This window comes from Manacus candei, unplaced genomic scaffold (assembly GCF_025592945.1).
Source record: "Manacus candei isolate 608988 ecotype Guabito, Panama unplaced genomic scaffold, ASM2559294v1 h1tg000028l, whole genome shotgun sequence".
In the NCBI taxonomy this organism is placed as follows: Eukaryota; Metazoa; Chordata; class Aves; order Passeriformes; family Pipridae; genus Manacus; species Manacus candei.
This window is the reverse complement of record NW_026138076.1, coordinates 27,371,903-27,390,850: the sequence shown is the minus strand read 5'-3', so window position 1 is coordinate 27,390,850 and position 18,948 is coordinate 27,371,903. Positions and strand designations below refer to the sequence as shown.

The 18,948-nt window shown below is 37.2% G+C and overlaps 1 protein-coding gene across 4 annotated transcripts in view; it reads left to right on the top strand.

Annotated features, from left to right (window-relative positions):
• ARFIP1 (ADP ribosylation factor interacting protein 1) overlaps positions 1-18,948 on the top strand; it is a 43,483-nt gene that overhangs the window by 5,590 nt on the left and 18,945 nt on the right. For 2 of the 4 annotated variants that reach the window (XM_051790562.1, XM_051790564.1), the window contains 4 exons: positions 5,383-5,484; positions 13,786-13,900; positions 16,382-16,477; positions 17,912-18,021. In XM_051790562.1, coding sequence (XP_051646522.1) covers positions 5,383-5,484; positions 13,786-13,900; positions 16,382-16,477; positions 17,912-18,021 — 423 coding nt within the window. Of the gene's footprint in view, positions 1-5,382; positions 5,485-13,785; positions 13,901-16,381; positions 16,478-17,911; positions 18,022-18,948 lie in introns of those variants that run through there. The other 2 variants (XM_051790561.1, XM_051790563.1) reach the window with 2 other exon arrangements.

Genomic DNA, 18,948 nt, shown 5'->3' with positions numbered 1-18,948 from the left:
CTGCAGTGTTTCTGGAATCTTGTTTGCTGCACAAATACATAGCTCTGGCTCAGGGAAGAGGTGAAGGAATGGTGAAAGCTGATAGGAAGAAGAGTTGGGGAAAAGGGCAAGGACTTTTTTTGACAACAGTGTTAGCTTAAACTGTTGACTAAAATGCAGGCAATGGTTTCTTGTTATGTCTGAGTCAAATTAGCAGCTTATCCCACTTCCCCTTTTCAGCTGCTCATTTCATGTCTTTGGTACTTGTCTTACCTCACTGCAAACCGATTCAACTCGCTGACACTGGAAAATTAACCTGGTGAAAAGGTCCATTGCCAGGTTAGTGAGTTGTGTGTGGTGACTGCAGTCAGGTGAGTGGTTCAGAGGTGGGACACTGTGTGGCTCACAGTAGGGACTGGAAAAGTAGAGTGGTGAAATGTCCTCCTTTCAGCAAAGGAAAATTATATTACAGTTCAAACATAGTGTGAAACTGAAGTTAGCAAGTAATTTTTTGCTTTTTCTGAACTACATACATAGTTTGACTCAAGTAGGAATGCCCAAAAAAATAGGTGAATTGCTTCTAGGTTGTAGTGATTTCAAAAGTTGTCCAGAGAAGCTGATGAATTTGATTTTTTAATATATGTATTTGCTAGAGACGTGCGTATGCCTGAGTGTGTATATCTTTGAATAAATGTATAAAAATATATCAATGTCAATATTTGCAAGGTGATTTGAGACTCTTGATGAAAAGCACCGAAGCCAAGTATTTGTTTTGCCTTTAGTTAAATTTAGAGGTGCATTTTTGTTTGTGATCCCTGCCAAACAAAACGTATTCCCTGACAGTACAGGAGTTCCCCTTTGCACTGTGTTCTCTGATAATTTGCAGAAAGAAGACCAAAAGTATCTGTGTTAGCCTATGCCAATGTTTCCGTATTGTGCAGGTGGCTGTGACAGGCCAAGCATTTGAACAATACCACACTTGACCGTGTCAAGTAGAAGTGTGGTTCCTAGCAGTCTTACAGCTTAAACAGATGTGAGATTCAGAGCAAGCTTAAGAAGCTTGATCTGTTGGGCAGATTTCCTAAATCAAAATCTAATATGATACATAACTAGAACATTTGATCTGATGGTGTTGTGTGGCAATTCCCTGTGAAGAGTAGGGAGTTGGACTTGATGATCCTTACAGGTCCTTTCCAACTTGAGATATTCTGTATTTTATGAAATTAAACAAATTAGTGTTTTAGAAGTACTTATAAAGTAAGCATAGACCTTTTGGTGTGCTCCAGTATCTTCATTTACTTAAAGGCTACAAGGTTTGAGTTTATTCAGTTGTATTAAGAATGACCTAAAAAAAAAGTTCTGTGCTCCAGTTGTGGGTGAAGACTGGGCTGTGTGGAGAATTTGGTGTGCTAGGCCAATGTGAATATATGGCATAGGAGGTATTCCTTGCCAGTGCTGAAAGAAGATACTTCCTGGATCTTAAATGAGAGAGATTGATGGGATAAGTTAGTGTGTTATGAAGTCACCATTTCCTTGAATTTATAGCACACTTTTTCTTAAATGATTTGAAAATTCTTTTCTCTGTATTTAGAATTTTTTTTAACAAGCTGTGCCTAAATGTTTAGCTGCTTATTTTAGGGAAAGGTTTCATAAAGCACTATTTTTGAAAGGGTAGCATTCAATTCAGTTCTGCTAAGTTAGTTATAGAGAGTATTTATCCTCAAAGGGGGAAATGTATCACCTCAGGTGGTATTTTTTGGGTGTACTTAGACAACTTGTAATTGATATGCAGGGTTCTTAGAGTGGCTTGTCACAGAACCACAGAATCAACCAGGTTGGAAAAGACCTCTGAGATCATCTAGTCCAACCCATGACCCAACACGACCCTGTCAATTAGACCATGGCACTCAGTGCCACATCCAGTCTCTTCTTAAATACCTCCAGGGATGGTGACTCCACCAAGTCCCTGGGCAGCCCATTTCAATATCTGATCACTCTCTCTGTGCCCTCTTGACCTTCTTCTGGTTGCCTGGGAGAAGAGACCACTGCCCACCCTGCTCCAACCTTCATTCAGGTAGTTGTAGAGAATGATAAAGTCTTCCCTGAGCCTCCTCTTCTCCAGGCTGAGCAACCCCAGCTCCGTCAGCCTCTCATAGGACTTGTGCTCGAGTCCCGTCCACCCTCGTTGCCCTTCTTTGGACACTCTCCAGCCCCTCAGTGTCCTTCCTAAACTGAAGGACCCAGAACAAACACAGTACTCCAGGTGCGGCCTAACCAGTGCTGTGTACAGGGGCGGAATCACTGCCCTGGTCCTGCTGGCCACACTGTTCCTGATACAGGCCAGGATGCCATTGGCCTTCTTGGCCACCTGGGCACACTGCTGGCTCATGTTCAGCTTTCTGTTCATTAGAACCCCCAGGTCCCTCTCTGCCTGGTCGCTCTCCAGCCACTCTGTGCCAGCCTGTAGCACTGCAGAGGGTTGTTGCGGCCAAAGTGCAGGACCCGGCACTTGGTCTTGTTAAACATCGTACCACTGGATTTAGCCCATTTATCCAGCCTGTTCAGGTCCCTCTGCAGAGCCCTCCTACCCTCCAGCAGATTGACACTCTCCCCCAACTTGGTGTCATCTGCAGACTTGTTGATGGTGGACTCAATCCCCTTGTCCAGATCATCAGTAAAGATATTAAACAGGACTGGTCCAACACTGATCCCTGGGGGACACCACTAGTGACCGGCCACCAACTGGATGCAGCACCGTTCGCCACCACTCTCTGGGCCTGGCCCTCCAGCCAATTCTTAACTCAGCACAGAGTACACCTGGACTGCCAGCTTTTCCAGGAGTATGCTGTGGGAGACTGTGTCAAAAGCTTTGCTGAAGTCCAGGTAGACTATATCCCCAGCCTTCCCTTCATCCACCAGGTGGGTCACCTGATCATAAAAGGAGATCAGGTTGGTCAGACAGGACCTGCACTTCCTAAACCTGTGCTGGCTGGGTCTGATCCCCTGTCTGTCCTGTAGGTGCTGTGTGATCGCACTTACGATGATCTGTTCCATAACCTTGCCAGGCACCAAGGCCAGGCTGACAGGCCCAGGTCTTCCTTCTGGCCCTTCTTGTGGATGGGTGTCACATTAGCCACCTTCCAATCATCTGGGATCTCCCTGGTGAGCCAGGACTGATGATAAATGATAGAGAGCAGCTTGGTGAGCTCTTCCGCCAGTTCTTCATCACCCTAGGATGGATCCCATCTGATCCCATAGGCTTGTGAGAATCCAGGTGGCTCAGCAGGTCACTAACTTCTTCCTCCTGGATTACAGGGGGGCTATTCAGCTCCCAGTTGCTGTCTACCAGCCCAGGAAGCCAGTTGTCCTGAGGACAACCTGTCGTCTTGTTGAAAACTGAGGCAAAGAACGTGTTCAGTACCTCAGCCTTATCCTCATCTTTGCAACTATGTTCCCCTCCATGTCCAACAAAGAATGGAGGTTTTCCTTACCCCTCCTTTTCCTACCGATGTATTTAAAAAAACACTTTTTGTTGTCCTTAACCGAAGTGGCCAGATTAAGTTCAAATTGTGCTTTTACCTCTCAAATTTTCTTTCTACATGACCTAACTACATTCTTAAACACTACATGAGTTGCCTGCCCTTTTTTCCAAAGGCAATAGACTCTCTTTTTTTCCCTAATTTCCTGTAAAATCTCCCTGTTCAGGCAGGCCGATCTTCTCCACTGGCTCACCTTTCAGCACATAGGGCTGGCCTACTCCTGCGCCTTCAAGATTTCTTTTTTGAGGTGTGTCCATCCTTCCTGGTCCCCTTTGTTTTTAGGGCTGTTTCCCAAGGTACTCTCCTTGTTCTTTCTCTTCTCTGCATGGGTAAAAGGCAGTGTTCATTCAGAACTTGGTGGATGTTTTTATGCTGCCAATTGAAGAAGCTTATTACATGTTCAGATTTTGTCATAGATACCAAAGGAAGTTCGAGTTGTGACCTCTGCTTCAAAAGACCAGCTGAGGTGAAGTCTCAGTAATTTACATTTTTTGGAAGAAGTTATGGTAGCAAAGCTTTGAAAGCTATCTGGAGTTGGAGAAGCACGTTTATTGGAGCCCACAGACAGTGCCTAGTTAGAAAAAAGCTGAGAGGCCTCAAAACTTACTGAGGAAATCAATCTCACTAATGTAAATGAAGTGTTGATACATGAAAATGGAGGAAATATTAGCAATGGGATATGACCGAAGACGTTGCCAAATTAGAATGATGCAGGTGATGCTCAGTAAGTACCAGTAAAATCTTTGTGTTACATTGTTATCCTGTAAAGCTTCATGTGTGGTTGGAGAAGCTGCTGGTACTTCAGCCTTGTCTCAGGCTGGTTCTCTTCCTGACCCTTAGACTGAAAAGAACTAGTTTGGTTTGATGATTTAGGAGCTTTAAGGGAAGAAAGGTACCTATTCTCAAGTACCTGTTGACGGTATACCTTGTCTTGCCAGTCTTGCACAAGCGCATGGGCTGGTTTGAAGACTTCAGACAACTTTTATGTAAGTAATTGAACAAACACTGCTTTGGTTGTGTGTTGATTTTTCTACTGTTTACACTTTAGATGACTAATGAAGCTGCCTTGCAGAGGTAGGAGTAGCTTTTTGAAAGGGATGAAATTTTCAGTTTCTCTTCTTTTCGGAGAGTGTTAGGGTGCCATTCTCTCTTCAGGTGCTTGTAAATGATGTGTGGTTCTCCTGGGAATGTCTCTTCTAGGTTATACCTTAGGTCATTTTTGAAATCAGTAGTTTCACAGCTGCTGCTACTGTTCATGATGCAACTGCATTTGAAAGTAACTTTGATTCTTGAATTCTGTTGGTGCTTTTGAGTTCTTTCAGTGCTTCTGCATTTCACTTCCAAGTGTGCTGCTGTTGACTGCATAAGAGTTGCATACCAACACTTTAGTCAGAAGGTGGCACTATGTTATGGCTAAATAAGAAGCAACTTAAACTATTTTAAGGTTTGGAATCATAGCTTTTCTTGTAACACATGAACTCATTGCACTTTTCTAGTATTTATTGCTGTTTACAACTAGTACCATTTTTTTAGCTAAGCTCACCTTTTTTATAGTTTGAGACACAGAAACTAAGGCTCAAGTGTGCATAGAAAACATTTGTCTGGCCCCACGCCTCATTTGTGTCTTGCTCCCCCAATATCAATGGGCTAAATTTTAGTGTCTCTTTTCTCTTAGATCTTTAAGTTACTTCTGACTGAGCTGTACTAATGTGTAACTGTGATTTGGGGATGTGATTAAACAAATGTATGCAGACTGAGTATATCAGAATATTTCCAATAGGAGTTTGAAATAAAGTCAACTGTTTTCATAGGGATTACTCATTGGAAATTTAAGACAAATCACCTGTTTCTTCTTATACTGTAGGAAAGTGCAATGGCTCAGGAGTCTCCCAAAAATTCAGCAGCAGAAATTCCTGTGACTAGCAATGGACAGCTGGAAGATTCTCATGAGCACAGCTTTAACAGGGTAAGAATTTTCTTCGCTGTCTGCCGAAGTATCATTATCAGAAATGCTGAAGTTACAGTGCAGGGCATAGCAGACTTCACTTGAGGTTTTCTGGAGGTTTAATGGAAAAACTCCTTTGAAGCTCATAGATCATTGTTAAAGTTGACATAGCATAGTGTCATCACACATTGTAATAATCTTTTTTGTATAAAAGATATGTTAACCATGGCAAATTTTGATTCCTTCCCCTAACCTTGATTCATATGGCTCAGTTTCCCTTGCGTTCAGACATCCAGCAGAGAGCGCCATGGTACAGCTTATGGAATTTGGGGTTGGGTTTCTTTTCTTTTTATTTGATTTTCATTTGGAAATACGAAGACTAGTTAATTGTCCACGTTTATTTGACATCTGCTGAGACTTAGATTTTAAGGAAATCTCTGAGTTTTAACAGTCCCATGCTGACTTGCACTGCAGGATTATTTTTAAAATGAATGCTTAGAAGAACTTCAACATTTTATTCTGTCCTACTAAAATGCTGATTAGAGGGGAGAACCTTTATAAGTTCAAAAACAAATTACATATACATGCCGAATATTGATACAATAAGAATTTGCCTAATTTTGTCTTCTATTTTTACTTTAATGTAAAAAGTCCTTCAGAGATGATAAATTATTGTTAAAGTTGACTAAAAAAAAAACAAAGCACATACTGCACATTGCAGTGCAAGGTATATTAGTAATGATTTTTTTTTTCCTGAATGCTAAATGGTGTAAAGTACTGGGTACTCTGTAATATGCAATCAAGTGTAAGCATTTCTAATTATTGATTCTGAACCTTGAGAGTACTGATTTTTAATCCAGGAATTTTATTCATAAGACAGGAAAATGGCATTTAAATATATTTACTAAAATTATTGTTTAAAACATGTATAATTTTAATTATAAATATGCTATTTAAATGTGTATAAATGTGTATTTTAAGAAATAAAAAAAATAAAATATATCGTGAAAACAAGATCTGAGACCATTTGACTATGATTGTAGGGTAGCTGTATAGTGAGCATGGCTGTAAAAAAAAAGTGTAAAACTTCATGAGATGGAAATGCATTCATATTAAAAATACTGCACTTGTTACTGGGCATTTTTTCTGCTTCTGATGTATGGGGATTTTTTTTATGAATAGCACTGCAATGAGGGAAGGGTTAGGTTTCTTAAGATTTGTCATTCAACTAAGCTCTATCAGTAACACAATGTAAAAATTAGGACAGTATCTAATGAAATAAAGTTAAAACTACATTTCTATAAAGATGTACATATGCCTAAGTGGACAACATTAGGAAATGTATCTTGAGGTAGTAATGAATTTGGGTTCACCTCGAAGTAGAGAAACAGATTTACTATTTTTAAACTGCTGCTGCTGTGACTTGACTGCTGTAAAAGTTACCTTTTCCTTACATTATGGTTGCTTCTTCAGTGTAGTGCATGCAGTACTTATGTACAGCAAGTGGAACCTGCACTCCTGTTCAGTCGAAATGTAAAGGGGAAATTTTAAGGTAGTTTCTGTCTACGACCATATATATACATATATATATAAAACTTGGAATAGGTTTTTGCTCGCATGCTAATGATTTTGTTGGCTTGAAGTCAACTATATTTTGAAACTTCTACTTCCACAAAAGTGGGTCAAATATTTGGTCAAATTGCAGAAAACTTACACCATGCAAGCACAGTTGAACTTGTTGCTGTAATTATTTCTCAGTGCTTATTCTGAGATCAATGAAGAAGTGCACTTCAATTATTTTTTTGAACTGTCTTATACAAGTTAACACCCGCATGTGTGACCTAAACTCAGAATATGTGATAAACAGGGCTTCTTATAAACAAAACAAAGAAAACAAACTTCTTGGAATTAACATCTAGGTCTGTTTACTAATCTGGTAGTCTTGAATTCTGGTATTTAGTCTTCTATTCATCTTGATTCATGTTTGTTATTTCTAATGCTTAATGCCGTGCTTTCTCTTTTTTTCCTTGCCAGATAATTTTTTTTTTAACTTAAAGCAATATATGCATTGCACCACAAAATTTCTCTGCTGAGTTTTCAGGGGTCATTTTTCCTATCAACTTACAGAAATGACAAGCCAAGTACTGATTTTTATGAGATTGCTGAAGAAAGGGGCAGGAAACCACGACTATTTTAATTTGAATTGTTATCACAGTGCTTGGTAAGAGTATGTGACCACAGTAGAGTTTAGAGCACTCAAATTCCAATATACTGATTTTGATTGCACCTTCTTTAGGAGCTGGAGAACAAGGTTATTTTGGCTTCCTGCTTTTTTATTTTTATAATCAGGTACATGTTCATCTAGGTGTTTTACAATTCAGATGTAAACAATAAAATACTATTTATTCTGTATTTTTTTGTCTTCTACAGCTATTTTGCGATGAAGACTTGAGCAGCTTAGGTTGTATGTTTTTGATAGACTGAGTAAAGAGGTAGTTGTACAATGTTTTTCTTAGATTTCTTTAATGACAACACTACACTTTCCTCTAGACTCGTGTTCTGTTTAGCACTTCCAGCTGACCTCAGGCTGCTCAGGCTTGAAAATGCACATTTATTTTTCAGCAAATGCAGTATTAGTATGCACTCAAGCGTGAGAAGTATTTAATTTTGCAAGGCAGTGCAGTGTTGCTCCTCCTTTGAAGAAAAAACTCCTCCTTTAGTTTTGCAGAACATCAGACAGCATAGATTGTCATAATGTCATTTCAGAAGGAAGCATGTTAGTTCCAATCTTGTGGGAATGCGATATAGCACAAATTGATGCATCTTCTTGGTATAAAGCATACATACAAGGTAACTTAAATAGATGTTTTCCTACCTGTAAAATCTCATTCAGAAATATGCTGCTACATTCTAATTCTATAATAAAACATGCCCGTGGAATTCCAACAAGTTTTGTCCTGCCTGTATGATGGATGGAAACTCTTTAACTAAAAAAAGCTGTAGCTTCAATCATCATTGGATCAAATATCTAATGTTCTTTCATTAAGAAAAAGCTTGACCCAGTGCTTTCCAGCTCTCAGAGCTCTGTTGGAACTCACTTAAGCTTTAAGAACTTGGTGTATAGAACGGTTTGCGAATATTTGAGTATTGCTGGTTCATATAATTCACGTTTTTGTTTCACTTATCCCTGACTTCTAGTTTTCCTGCCATGCTATTATAATTATGTGATTAGCACAGTGGTGTTTTAATGTCACTGCGGGGATTGAGAGCTGAGATCTGTAGGAAGGAGTGAGGAAGTATATTATTTCTATTTTCTATTTCTATATTCAATAACATGCCATACAGTGTGAAAGCTGCATAGGATTAAATTTAATTTTTCAGAAAACTGTTTGGTCTGCCTGTAAAGATACTCAAGCAGCTTTAAGTGATTTGTTACCTTTAAACTATTGTACAAAATCTATATAACATTCATATCAGTTTGAGTCTCTGAATTGGTTGTTTCAATTGTTTCCTTTTAACTTCAGTATAGACTCTTTTTCATGGATCTTACTGTACTCTTATGGGAACAAAATCATTGTTAAACATGTATATAATACCAGTAATAAACTTCAGGCTGCAAAAGATAAATCAACTGTATTGTGTCTTCAATTTATCTTATTAGAATTATGAAATAAGCTCTGGAATCTGATGAATCTGAATGCCTGTGTTCAGTATCTTGTTCTGTAATTTTATTGCCAGACTGCACAAATAGACAAGGTCAATTCTTTTTTGTCTTTTCCCTTCTGAAAAAAAGACACCAGCCTTGTCACTCACATTCTGCCTGCAACATCTGAGTTCATCTCTTAGGTTTTACTATGTTCACTGACATGGTCGGATTTTGGTAATTATAGTTTAATTAATGTAGGCTGATTTAAAATTCATTTCTGTGTGTCAGTTCTAGAAAACTGTTTTCAGGAAATAAAACAAAAAAGTCAAGTGGTCTTCGTACAGTCTGAAAAACCAAAAATATGCAGGTTAATGATGAGAGTAGAAGGGAAACTAATTTAAAACTGGATTGCAGTGTTATGTTAGGTGAATCAAAAAGGATATGGTAGAAGGGGTCTTTTGAGTGAAGAGCAATGTATTGGAGAATACATGTATTTATGCTTGAATTTAAACTGATTGGAGGATCTAGTGACTTAATGGAAAATAGGAACTGAGTGATGTAATAGGGCAAAGAGAAGAAGAAAATGCTGAATATGTACAAGGAGCTGTACTTGTACATGACTTTGGATAAGAAGTTAAAGTTCAGAGCCCATCTATCTTACTGGATAGATGTTATGTGTATCTACACAACTTTCTGTATCATTGGACTTTAAACTGTGAACTTTACAATAAGATGGGTTGCAAAGTTTTCCTGAAGGCAACTGGAGTCATCCATCATTAAAAAATTTCCAAATCAAATTACATATAGTGGCCTGAGTTTAAAAAATAAACAAGGATATGATTGGTCCTGGTTTAGTTGCTCCACATATATTTATTGAATGAGCTAGTGATGTGGGGTTTTAAAAACAAGGTAGTAAAGGCAAGTAAAACCATATCTGTTAAACCTACTGCTGGTACTAAGGAGAAGATAATGCTTAGTCATGCATTAATAATGGACTGGCATAACTAAGAAATTAATGCAGTGATACCTCCTTAGTTGCTCCTTAGTTAAGTAAGTTTCTTCAAAATAAGCAAGTTTTGGCTAGGTTGGTTTCTACTGTTGGGGAAAATACAGTTCTGGTCTTTCCCTTCTTCGTTTTAGATTAATATGGATAGCATGGATGGGAAGTATTGTTTTGAAAATAGTCTTGTAATTCTGCCAACATTCCTTCATGAACATGCGTTCTGAGTGATTTCTTTGCTGTGTCTACTGTCTCAACAGGATTGCTATGTCAAAAATGCATACTGGTACCTCTAGATGATCTGTATAACACCTGTTAGAGTTGTGTAAATAAGGCTAACCTGACTAAAACATGTTTAGTTTAATGTGGTGATTTGAAGTAATTAAAATGGGATTTTAACAAATGGTTGAAGTGGCTTAAATGTTCTGTGTCGTGTAAGTTTGGACTGTCTTGAGCAGACCTAATTAAGTTAGTGCAGCTGTTCTGTGTCCTTGTATTTCATGCTTTTCTTCTTTGAGCCTTAAGCATGCTAAATGGCTGAGAGTGGGACAGGTAGTCCAGCATTTAACTCCTTGGGAAACTTCTGAGCTATGTTTTTTTATATCTCTAGCTCTGTGTCTCAGTGAAGTTACAATACTGAAATACTTTTTCTAGAAGATAATTGCATAAACAATGTCATAGAATTGAAAATTACGAAAGAAGCGTCTTTCTCTTTAGTTTTTGGTAATGGTGATCCATTAACAGATTTGTGGTTTTGCAATGTATCAACAAATTTTGATCAATTCTAGAGACTTGGACTTACCTTTTACAAAGAAAGGGAGAAATCTTACACTTAGCTAAAAGAGCAGTATGTTGTCAAAATATAATCACCTTACTGTAGGAGGGGAATCTGTCCTCCCTAAGTTATCCTTCTTTGTAATTTTTTGAAGGGATAAATTGCTGGATCAGTATGATTACAGGGTTTTTTGCTAGCTTTTTTGTTTATCTACACTTCTGTAAAAAAAAAAAAGGCAAGCACAATCAGTTGTAAGAATGACATGTCAAAAATTGAAGTTTACATGCAGCACTGTTTATCCACTGAACAGTAACTTGCATGTTTATAAGTAACAAAAAGGTATTGTTTTGATAGTCACTGACTTTGATGGCAGTTCTGGTCATGTATGCTATGATAGGTCTTTCTTTTAAATTCTTATGCAAGGATGGTGTTCTTCATCAGGATATATTTGAACTCGTTAATAAGTGTTTAAAAAGAGGTTTGAATGCAGTTCTTTAGACTGAACTTTGCCTTTTTGGCAGTGAAAAAAATTAGATCTCTTGGAACAAATACATGTGTGTGTACATACACATATGCATATATTTATGTAAAACACCCTGGTGTGCATATATATACACAGTTGGAGATCTTAATAATTTTCATAATCCAAATACCAAGTTTTTATTGAAGAGAAAGATATGTTGTCATATTCTGATTTATTTAGCATTACAGTTGGTCCAGCCTCTGTTTAGCTTCAAATTAGAACTACATTGAATGTACAGAGTAGTACAATTGCTTAAGTTTATGTCTAAACTTTTATCTTTACAAAGCAGATGTTCTGCATTTTAACATTAAATACAGATGATTGCTTAGATTCCTACTGCAAACATGCTTAAGCAGGTTAGCTGTCTACATTTGTTTGGCTACAGGTTTAGATATTTCTGAAAACTACAAGGAGCCAAGGTGCCTTGAGGAAAAAAATAATTCATGCCATGTCCTTTTTGTTAAATCAGTGCATCTTCTCTGCAATCTAGTTATCCTTTTTCAAGTCTCTCCAATTTTTCAGCCTCTGGTGACTTGCTACATTTTGAGTTAAATGGACTCTGTGCATTAGCTAAACTAAGTTGAAGCAAAGGCTTTCCATGGTGCCACCAACTGCGAGTACTTAAATGGAAGCATCAGTGTTAAGTCAGTTGAGAAGACTGAAAACAGTATGTATCCAATGTTGCAATATGCTTAATTTGTGAGATCAGGTTCTGCATGTGACTGCTATTTGTTGTTCATGCTGGATGATTTCTTTGGTTTGTGCTTGGGGTTTTTTTGTTTTGTTTTTGTATAATGCCTTAGATACACAAATATGGCATACTTTATTATTAGCCAGTTCATGTAAGTAAAAATATGACTGTAGGAATTGGTTACCCTGTTTGCAGTAACATCCTGGGTTTTTAACATTAGCAAGATTTCTCTGTCCATTCATATGTTTGTAGCTCTTCCTTTTTTTTCCTCTTCCCAGGAGTTTATCCTAAACTAAAGACACCTAACTAAATCTGTGGGGATGTGATCCTGTGATCCAAAGCCACTTATTGACAATCTGAGCCTCTAGGCAGTACCATTCTTATGCACTATCCCGCTTCTGGTTTGTGGATCAAGCAACTACAGTAATAGGTCAAACATGAATTGGATTTTAAAGGTTGTGTTTTCTTTGTAATTAGAAGCATTGCATATATCATAAACAGTTACTACACCTTAAAGCTATGTGTAGCTTTTCTGTGCAAATTTCACTAGTGCTCCTCTATACTTTTTCCACTTTTTTGCCTCTGTATGGAAGCAGAGGGGATGCAAAAAAGTACCTGACTCCAGACACTGACAGTTTTCCAATTTCTTCATGTTTTATTTTTGTAACTGTATTTTACTGTTTTCCTTTCACTTCCACAGTAGTTTTTCAGACACTTCTTACTTTTATGAATTAATGGTTTTAAATTGCTTTAGAACCTGAACTTATTTTAAAGCACTAAATATAATTCCATAACACCAGAGGCTTAAACCTCAGTCAGAAGGCTGGAAATATAGTCCAGGAAACCTTAGCGGGAGCTATTTGTAGAGCTGGGCAAGACAGCAAAAATGGGCAACGGGGATGACGTGGGAATTGTGGTGTATGGATTCATAGTTCATGGTGTATGGATTTATAGGCCTGCTTTGGGTTTCAGCGAAGACTTCAGTTGCTTGAAAGTTGGTTGTAGTAGTTAATCTAGTTCTCCAAAGTTAAACAAGGCGATCTTAAGCAATTTCCAATCAATGTTTCAAAAGCAAACAGAAGTAAATGGCAGCTTTGTGCTGTGAGCAGTTGTGATGTAGGCTCAAAAGGAAGCTGTTGAAGTGATGCCTTTCCAGATGTTTCTCCCGTGTCAAATATTAAAAAGATTTCATGTGCTATTTATAAAAAATAAGGATGCTATGATTTTTACAGCTATTTCTTGCTTAGAGTGATTTTTTTTTTTATCTTTAACATTATGATAATTGCTTCCACATTTTTGGTTTTTAAGATGTTGTCTGCTTGATAGTCCAGTTTTTAACTGGAAGCTTTATTAAACTGATATGCTTGCTTGGACCAGCTTCAGACCATATAACATGATGTTTCAGGCCACGGTTTTGGTAACTGCTGCTCTAAGAGATGGCATTCTAGTTGTTCATCAATATAACAAAAAAGTCTAGAATAAATACTCAGGCTATACTTACAGTGTTTCTCTTTCATTTATGTTTTATTTGTGTAGTAGTAGAATGCTGTGACAGCAACAAGGACATTCCAGGCTAAAGACTGAATTGCTTGTCTGAGAGCTGCTGAAATTGCATTTTAATACTTTTCAGTCACTTTAATTTTTTTTTTTAACATTAACTTTCTTTTTTTATTCAAATATTTTCAAGGACTTGAAATATTCGTTACCAGTTGGACTTGGACTTTCTGAAACCAAAATAACATCTCGTGGCTTTGACAGTGCCAAAGAGGGAGTTGTTGAGGCAGGACCATTTCCAAGTAAAGGTAAATGCTTTTTGGTATTTCTCAGTTTAAAATCTTTAGGCATATTTTTGCATGGTCAGGAACACAATGTTCTGTAGCTGCTTTGAGCAGTTTGGTGTAAATGTACACATTGAGATTTGCATTAGTGACAACCAGTTTATCACCTCTGGTAGCTGGGTTGTTAAAATACAGAATATATGCTACACTTGCAGTATCAGTCAAGGGACTAGAGGAAACTACTTAGTGTTAAATTGGTCTGCATTTACAAGAAGGGAGGTCCTTGAGCACCTTGAACTGGTATCAGGCTGAAGAATTTTACTATTAATTGTGTAGAAGTTTTCTTTAAATTTTGCAGGGTAGTATTCTGATTTGAAACATAACTGGAGAGCTATTTTTTCTTCACTTACCTAGAGCAAATTATTAGGTGGAATTCTTCTTTGTTGTATTAATGTATGCCTTAGAGAGTCTAAGCTAGTATCAAACAATGAGAAATACAAAGTGATAAGCCAATAATGTCAGTGCTTCCTATCTGTCAAAAAGCAATAGAATACCATAATACAGTATGTGCAAATGATATTTGATAAATTATGTAGCTTTGACAGTTTCTGAATTTGAAAGGTTGGAAATTATCTCAAATGCATAGCTGTGAAAATACGTCTCTTTGTAGTCATAGATTTAATTTACATTTTCCTTCATTTCCTGTTTGGTAAAATTCTTTGCTTAGGAAAACAGTGATTTATATGCTGTACATTACATATATTACAAAGTGAATATTATGTTTCTTTAGCTTTGAAATTAGCAAAATATCTAGCTAAAAACTGGGCAGATGGCAAACTGCTCACCATTTTTGCCTTTTTATATTGTATTAGCAGGATTACTGTTGCAGCTGTTAAGTGCATTAGCCTATAAGGGAAATGTGTATAAGATGTGTATAAGAAGCTACTCTAATACGTTTGAAATGCAAATGTTCTGTGAAAATTTTTGTATACAAATTATGAGCTTTGGACACTTTGGATGTCACAGTTTCCCTCCAAGGATATTTTCTTCAGATTTTTCCTGATGTTCTAATAAAATCAGACAGAGAGAAGTGATAAAACCTAGGACTTCCTATGAAAGTATGGACAAAACCTGAATGATTGCCCTATTTCTAAAAATTCTGTTTTATTGCCTCTACTAGGGCTTCATTTTTGAATGCAGAGTAGACAATACTGGAGGGGAAGGGCTTTTAGGATTTGGGGGATGTTGAATGATGAAGCATGCATAAGGCTGCATTAATACTCTGTCAAATGATAAGGATTTTTTAACTGCTTGTCTTGGCTCGCTTGCTGGAATGATTCAGTCTTGAGGCCTTTAGCAGGATCTTGCAGTCAAACTTCTACGCCTGGATGAATCCAATTGCAGCTCTTATGCAATGTATTGCTACAGGAGAACACAGCAAGTGAGCTGTCTTTGTCTCATTTTTCTGTGCACTTGGATCCAAATCATTGGATTTACTTAACCCCATGTTAGTAGTGCTCTGTAGTATGTTTAAAAGACAAAAGCTAATTGTTGGTCCAGTTACTTTAAGTGGTGTTTTGGTGTTCCTGATAATTAAATTTTGTTGAAACCACTAGTGTTCAGGTTTGATTTCGTTTCCCCTCGTTATTACACTGTTAGCCCTGAAGTATATTGGAATTTTTCAGCAAAAGCAATAAAAGTTCCCCCCCAATATGGGGGTCGCTCATCACTACAGAGAAAAAGCTAATTTGTTTGGTTGGTTTTTAAATCCTGAAAATTTCATAAGGATGCTACTTCAAATTTATCCGTTATGATAAAGTGGCAAAGCTCTGAAAAGCATAATCCTAGAGAACACACAGAGTGCTTGTCATTTAAAGTTAGTTGGGTTTTGTTTGGTTGAGTTTTTTTAAGAGAAAAAGCAAGTGATGTAAAATCTTTCTTTTGGGAATGAGCTTACATACTTCCACAGCTAATGACTCCTATGATCTTCAGGATAACTTATTGCTGCGTGTTTACACTGACTAAAGAGTCGATGTCACTGAAGTGTATCTGAAGCTGGCTGAGATTTCAGAGCTTACTTCACCTCTTAATGCTTTGAGTACCATTCAGTGACAGCGCAGAGTCAAATCTACCTGGACCTAAAAAAGGATGTTTCAGCTGTAGAAACTGTATATAACAATCGTACACAGAATTTTCTGTTTATGGTATGTACTTTACTGATGAAGCTGTCAGTTGTGCTTTGATTACTCTTACAGAAAAAAAAATCGTCATCATGATGTAGAGAAAAAGATTAAATCATGAAAACTTGGCGTAGTTCACATGGACAGCTGCACCTCTTAAAAAACATTTCCATCAGAAATTACAGCACCTTTTCTATGGGTACTTCTGTTGTTGCTGAAGCAAATGTTTCTTTGTTTTGAAAAAAACCCCCATGTCTGTGTAAAAGTGTGCGTTGATTTCTATGGGAAGATGATGGATTTTCATGGTTTAATGTCCCCTTTTCAGGTTCCTCAGCATCACCCAAATCATCTGTTATATCTCCTAGCAGTGCAGCAGCTAGCAGACTGGCTGGACAAGGTTGTGATTTAATTATTCCCACAGGTATCAAAGCACTGAGTGGATAACGCCCTCGTCTCTGCTGACAATGTACTAACCCCTCCACATCTCTAATGATTTGATTTACTATTAGTTGGAAATTCAACTTCTGGGGGTTTTTGATGGCTCTCATTTCTGACTTTTAACAGTTCACAAAGTAACCTCTGCTTTCCTCTCTGTCAGCTGCTTTTACTCTGTAAAATTAGAAATATAACTACCAAATATTAATAATAACAAACAGTTAAAACCCAACTAAAATAGGAGAGACCAAAATCTTTTATTTAGGTTAAAGCTGAAACTTTTGGATTTTTTTGCCAAAATGATCACATATTCCAATCAACTAGACTATGGAGGCAGCCATTAGGAATTCACAACACCCAAACTAGGCTTTGCCACTTGACTCATTTTGTGCCTCTGGGCAAATTACTTAACATCTTAGTCTGTTTCCTCCTGTATAAAAGGAGAAAACTTGCTCAGTTGCCTCATAAGGGTGTTGAGAGGGTTAGTTACTTTATGTTTGCACAGCATTTTGAAGATGTAAAGAACACAGCAGGATGCTAAAGGAGTATCTTGAGGCATCTGTATAGACTTTTTTCCAAAATCTTACTTACATAAATAACTTGGCAAGACTAAGGTGACTGTAAGTAGCAGTAGGGATTAGAGTTGGGAGTAGTCAGAATTGTACATGAAAATATAAAATGTTGCTTAAAAGTTACTATTTTTAGCAGTTTCTAGTATTTAGGACACTAGGAATTACTTTTGCAAAACTAAAACATAGAATTCACATGATATCTCATACTAGCTTGAAAATGCTGAGTAAGGGCAATTTATGTGTAGTGATTGGCCCTGGATATTTTAATATGTTACTTTAAATCTGCTCTTTGTTGATATTTCCATACTGGTGGTTTGTAGAATTAATTGTTCCTCATACAATGAGCTAATAAAATTGAAATAAGTAAGATATTGACTGAACGCAACTTCTGGAAAGGATGATGCTCACTGGAAAAGATTAAAAAAACCTGTACTTTGGGACAACAGTTTTTATATGCCAATAAATGTCATTTAATGGCCTGCAGGTTGTAAACAGACTTTTAGAATGGCTAAATCCAACAGGATGTTCAGCTGTTGGATTTTTAAAACATAGCTTAAGTAATAAATGTCTCAAAAACTGTTTTAAGGTTGGTTAGTAAAACATGCATTCAGTAAGCTTTGTGCAACCTATTACTACAAGAAATACTGGGATATAAAATATGTTTTATATCAGTTTTAAAATAAGTCTTTCTTTCTGGAAGTGATTTTGAGATCTGCTTATTCATCTTAAGTTCATACTGCTGCTCTGCTCTGCTTTTGCACAAATCTTACATACCTCCTATTAATCCTTTATAAAAAAAAAAACAAACAAAAACCCCAAATCCAAGGCCTTTGCTTTATCTGACACAGGGAGCAGGGCCCAGCAGAAGAGTGGGCCTGTTGTGTTAGCAGATGAAGTAAAGAATCCAGCAATGGAGAAACTGGAATTGGTGAGAAAGTGGAGCCTAAACACTTACAAGGTATGCAAGCTATGTATTTGTGTGTGTGTGTGTGTATGTATGTATTCTAGAAATGAGTTTGCTACTAGGTAGGACCAGAGCTGTATCAAAGTCATCTGTTGTTGTAGTGAGCATAAGCAAGAATGTGTAGGGAGGGTTTAGTTTTCTTCCAAGGGTAGAGTTCTTTGTTAGCCTTTTTAAATCCCTAGTTTTAAGTGGAAAATCTTTCATAGGTATTACTGATTTAGCAAGATAAAGGATGTGCTGTTTCTAATGTCCCCTTCATCATTCAGAATGTACAGATTTCGGCACTAAAGCTTGCAATTAAATCTTTTTGCCATTTTGGAGTTGATTGCTGATACAATAAAATTTTAGCTGAGATGAAAACTTGGTCAGGCCCATTTACAAGTTCTGTATATCTTAACTGATGTTCTGATGTTCTGTCTTGGCTGTTTGTTTTTTCTTAGTGTTGTAATTGTTGTTTAAATTCATATGTATTTTATATGCTGCTGCTTTGTGATCATTTGGGATTTGATGAAATTAAAACAATAACATAAGAATAATGAAAAGGTTCTTAAAGCACACCAGTTTACCAGAAGTGACTCTCATTAAAAAGCCATAAGATAAGGAGCAATTGTCAGGGAATATATTCCTGTCAAGAGTTTTAAACAAAGACAAATTTTGAAAGACAGCTTTTTGTTATGCCTGCAACTTAAATGACAGAGTTGTGGAGAGGTGGTTTGTGCATCAGTCAGATCTATATCAAACCATGAAGAAATGAAGAATCTGTGGAAAAGAAAGTCTGAATCCCTCCAGTGATCTTAAAGTCCGGATAAGGACTTTTTCCCCAGTGAGAATGGGAAGCAGAGATGGAGACATTCTACCCACTAATAAAGGTTTATGCCGTCTTTCTGTTAGAATCAGAAGTTTCCTTTTTTAATGTCTAAT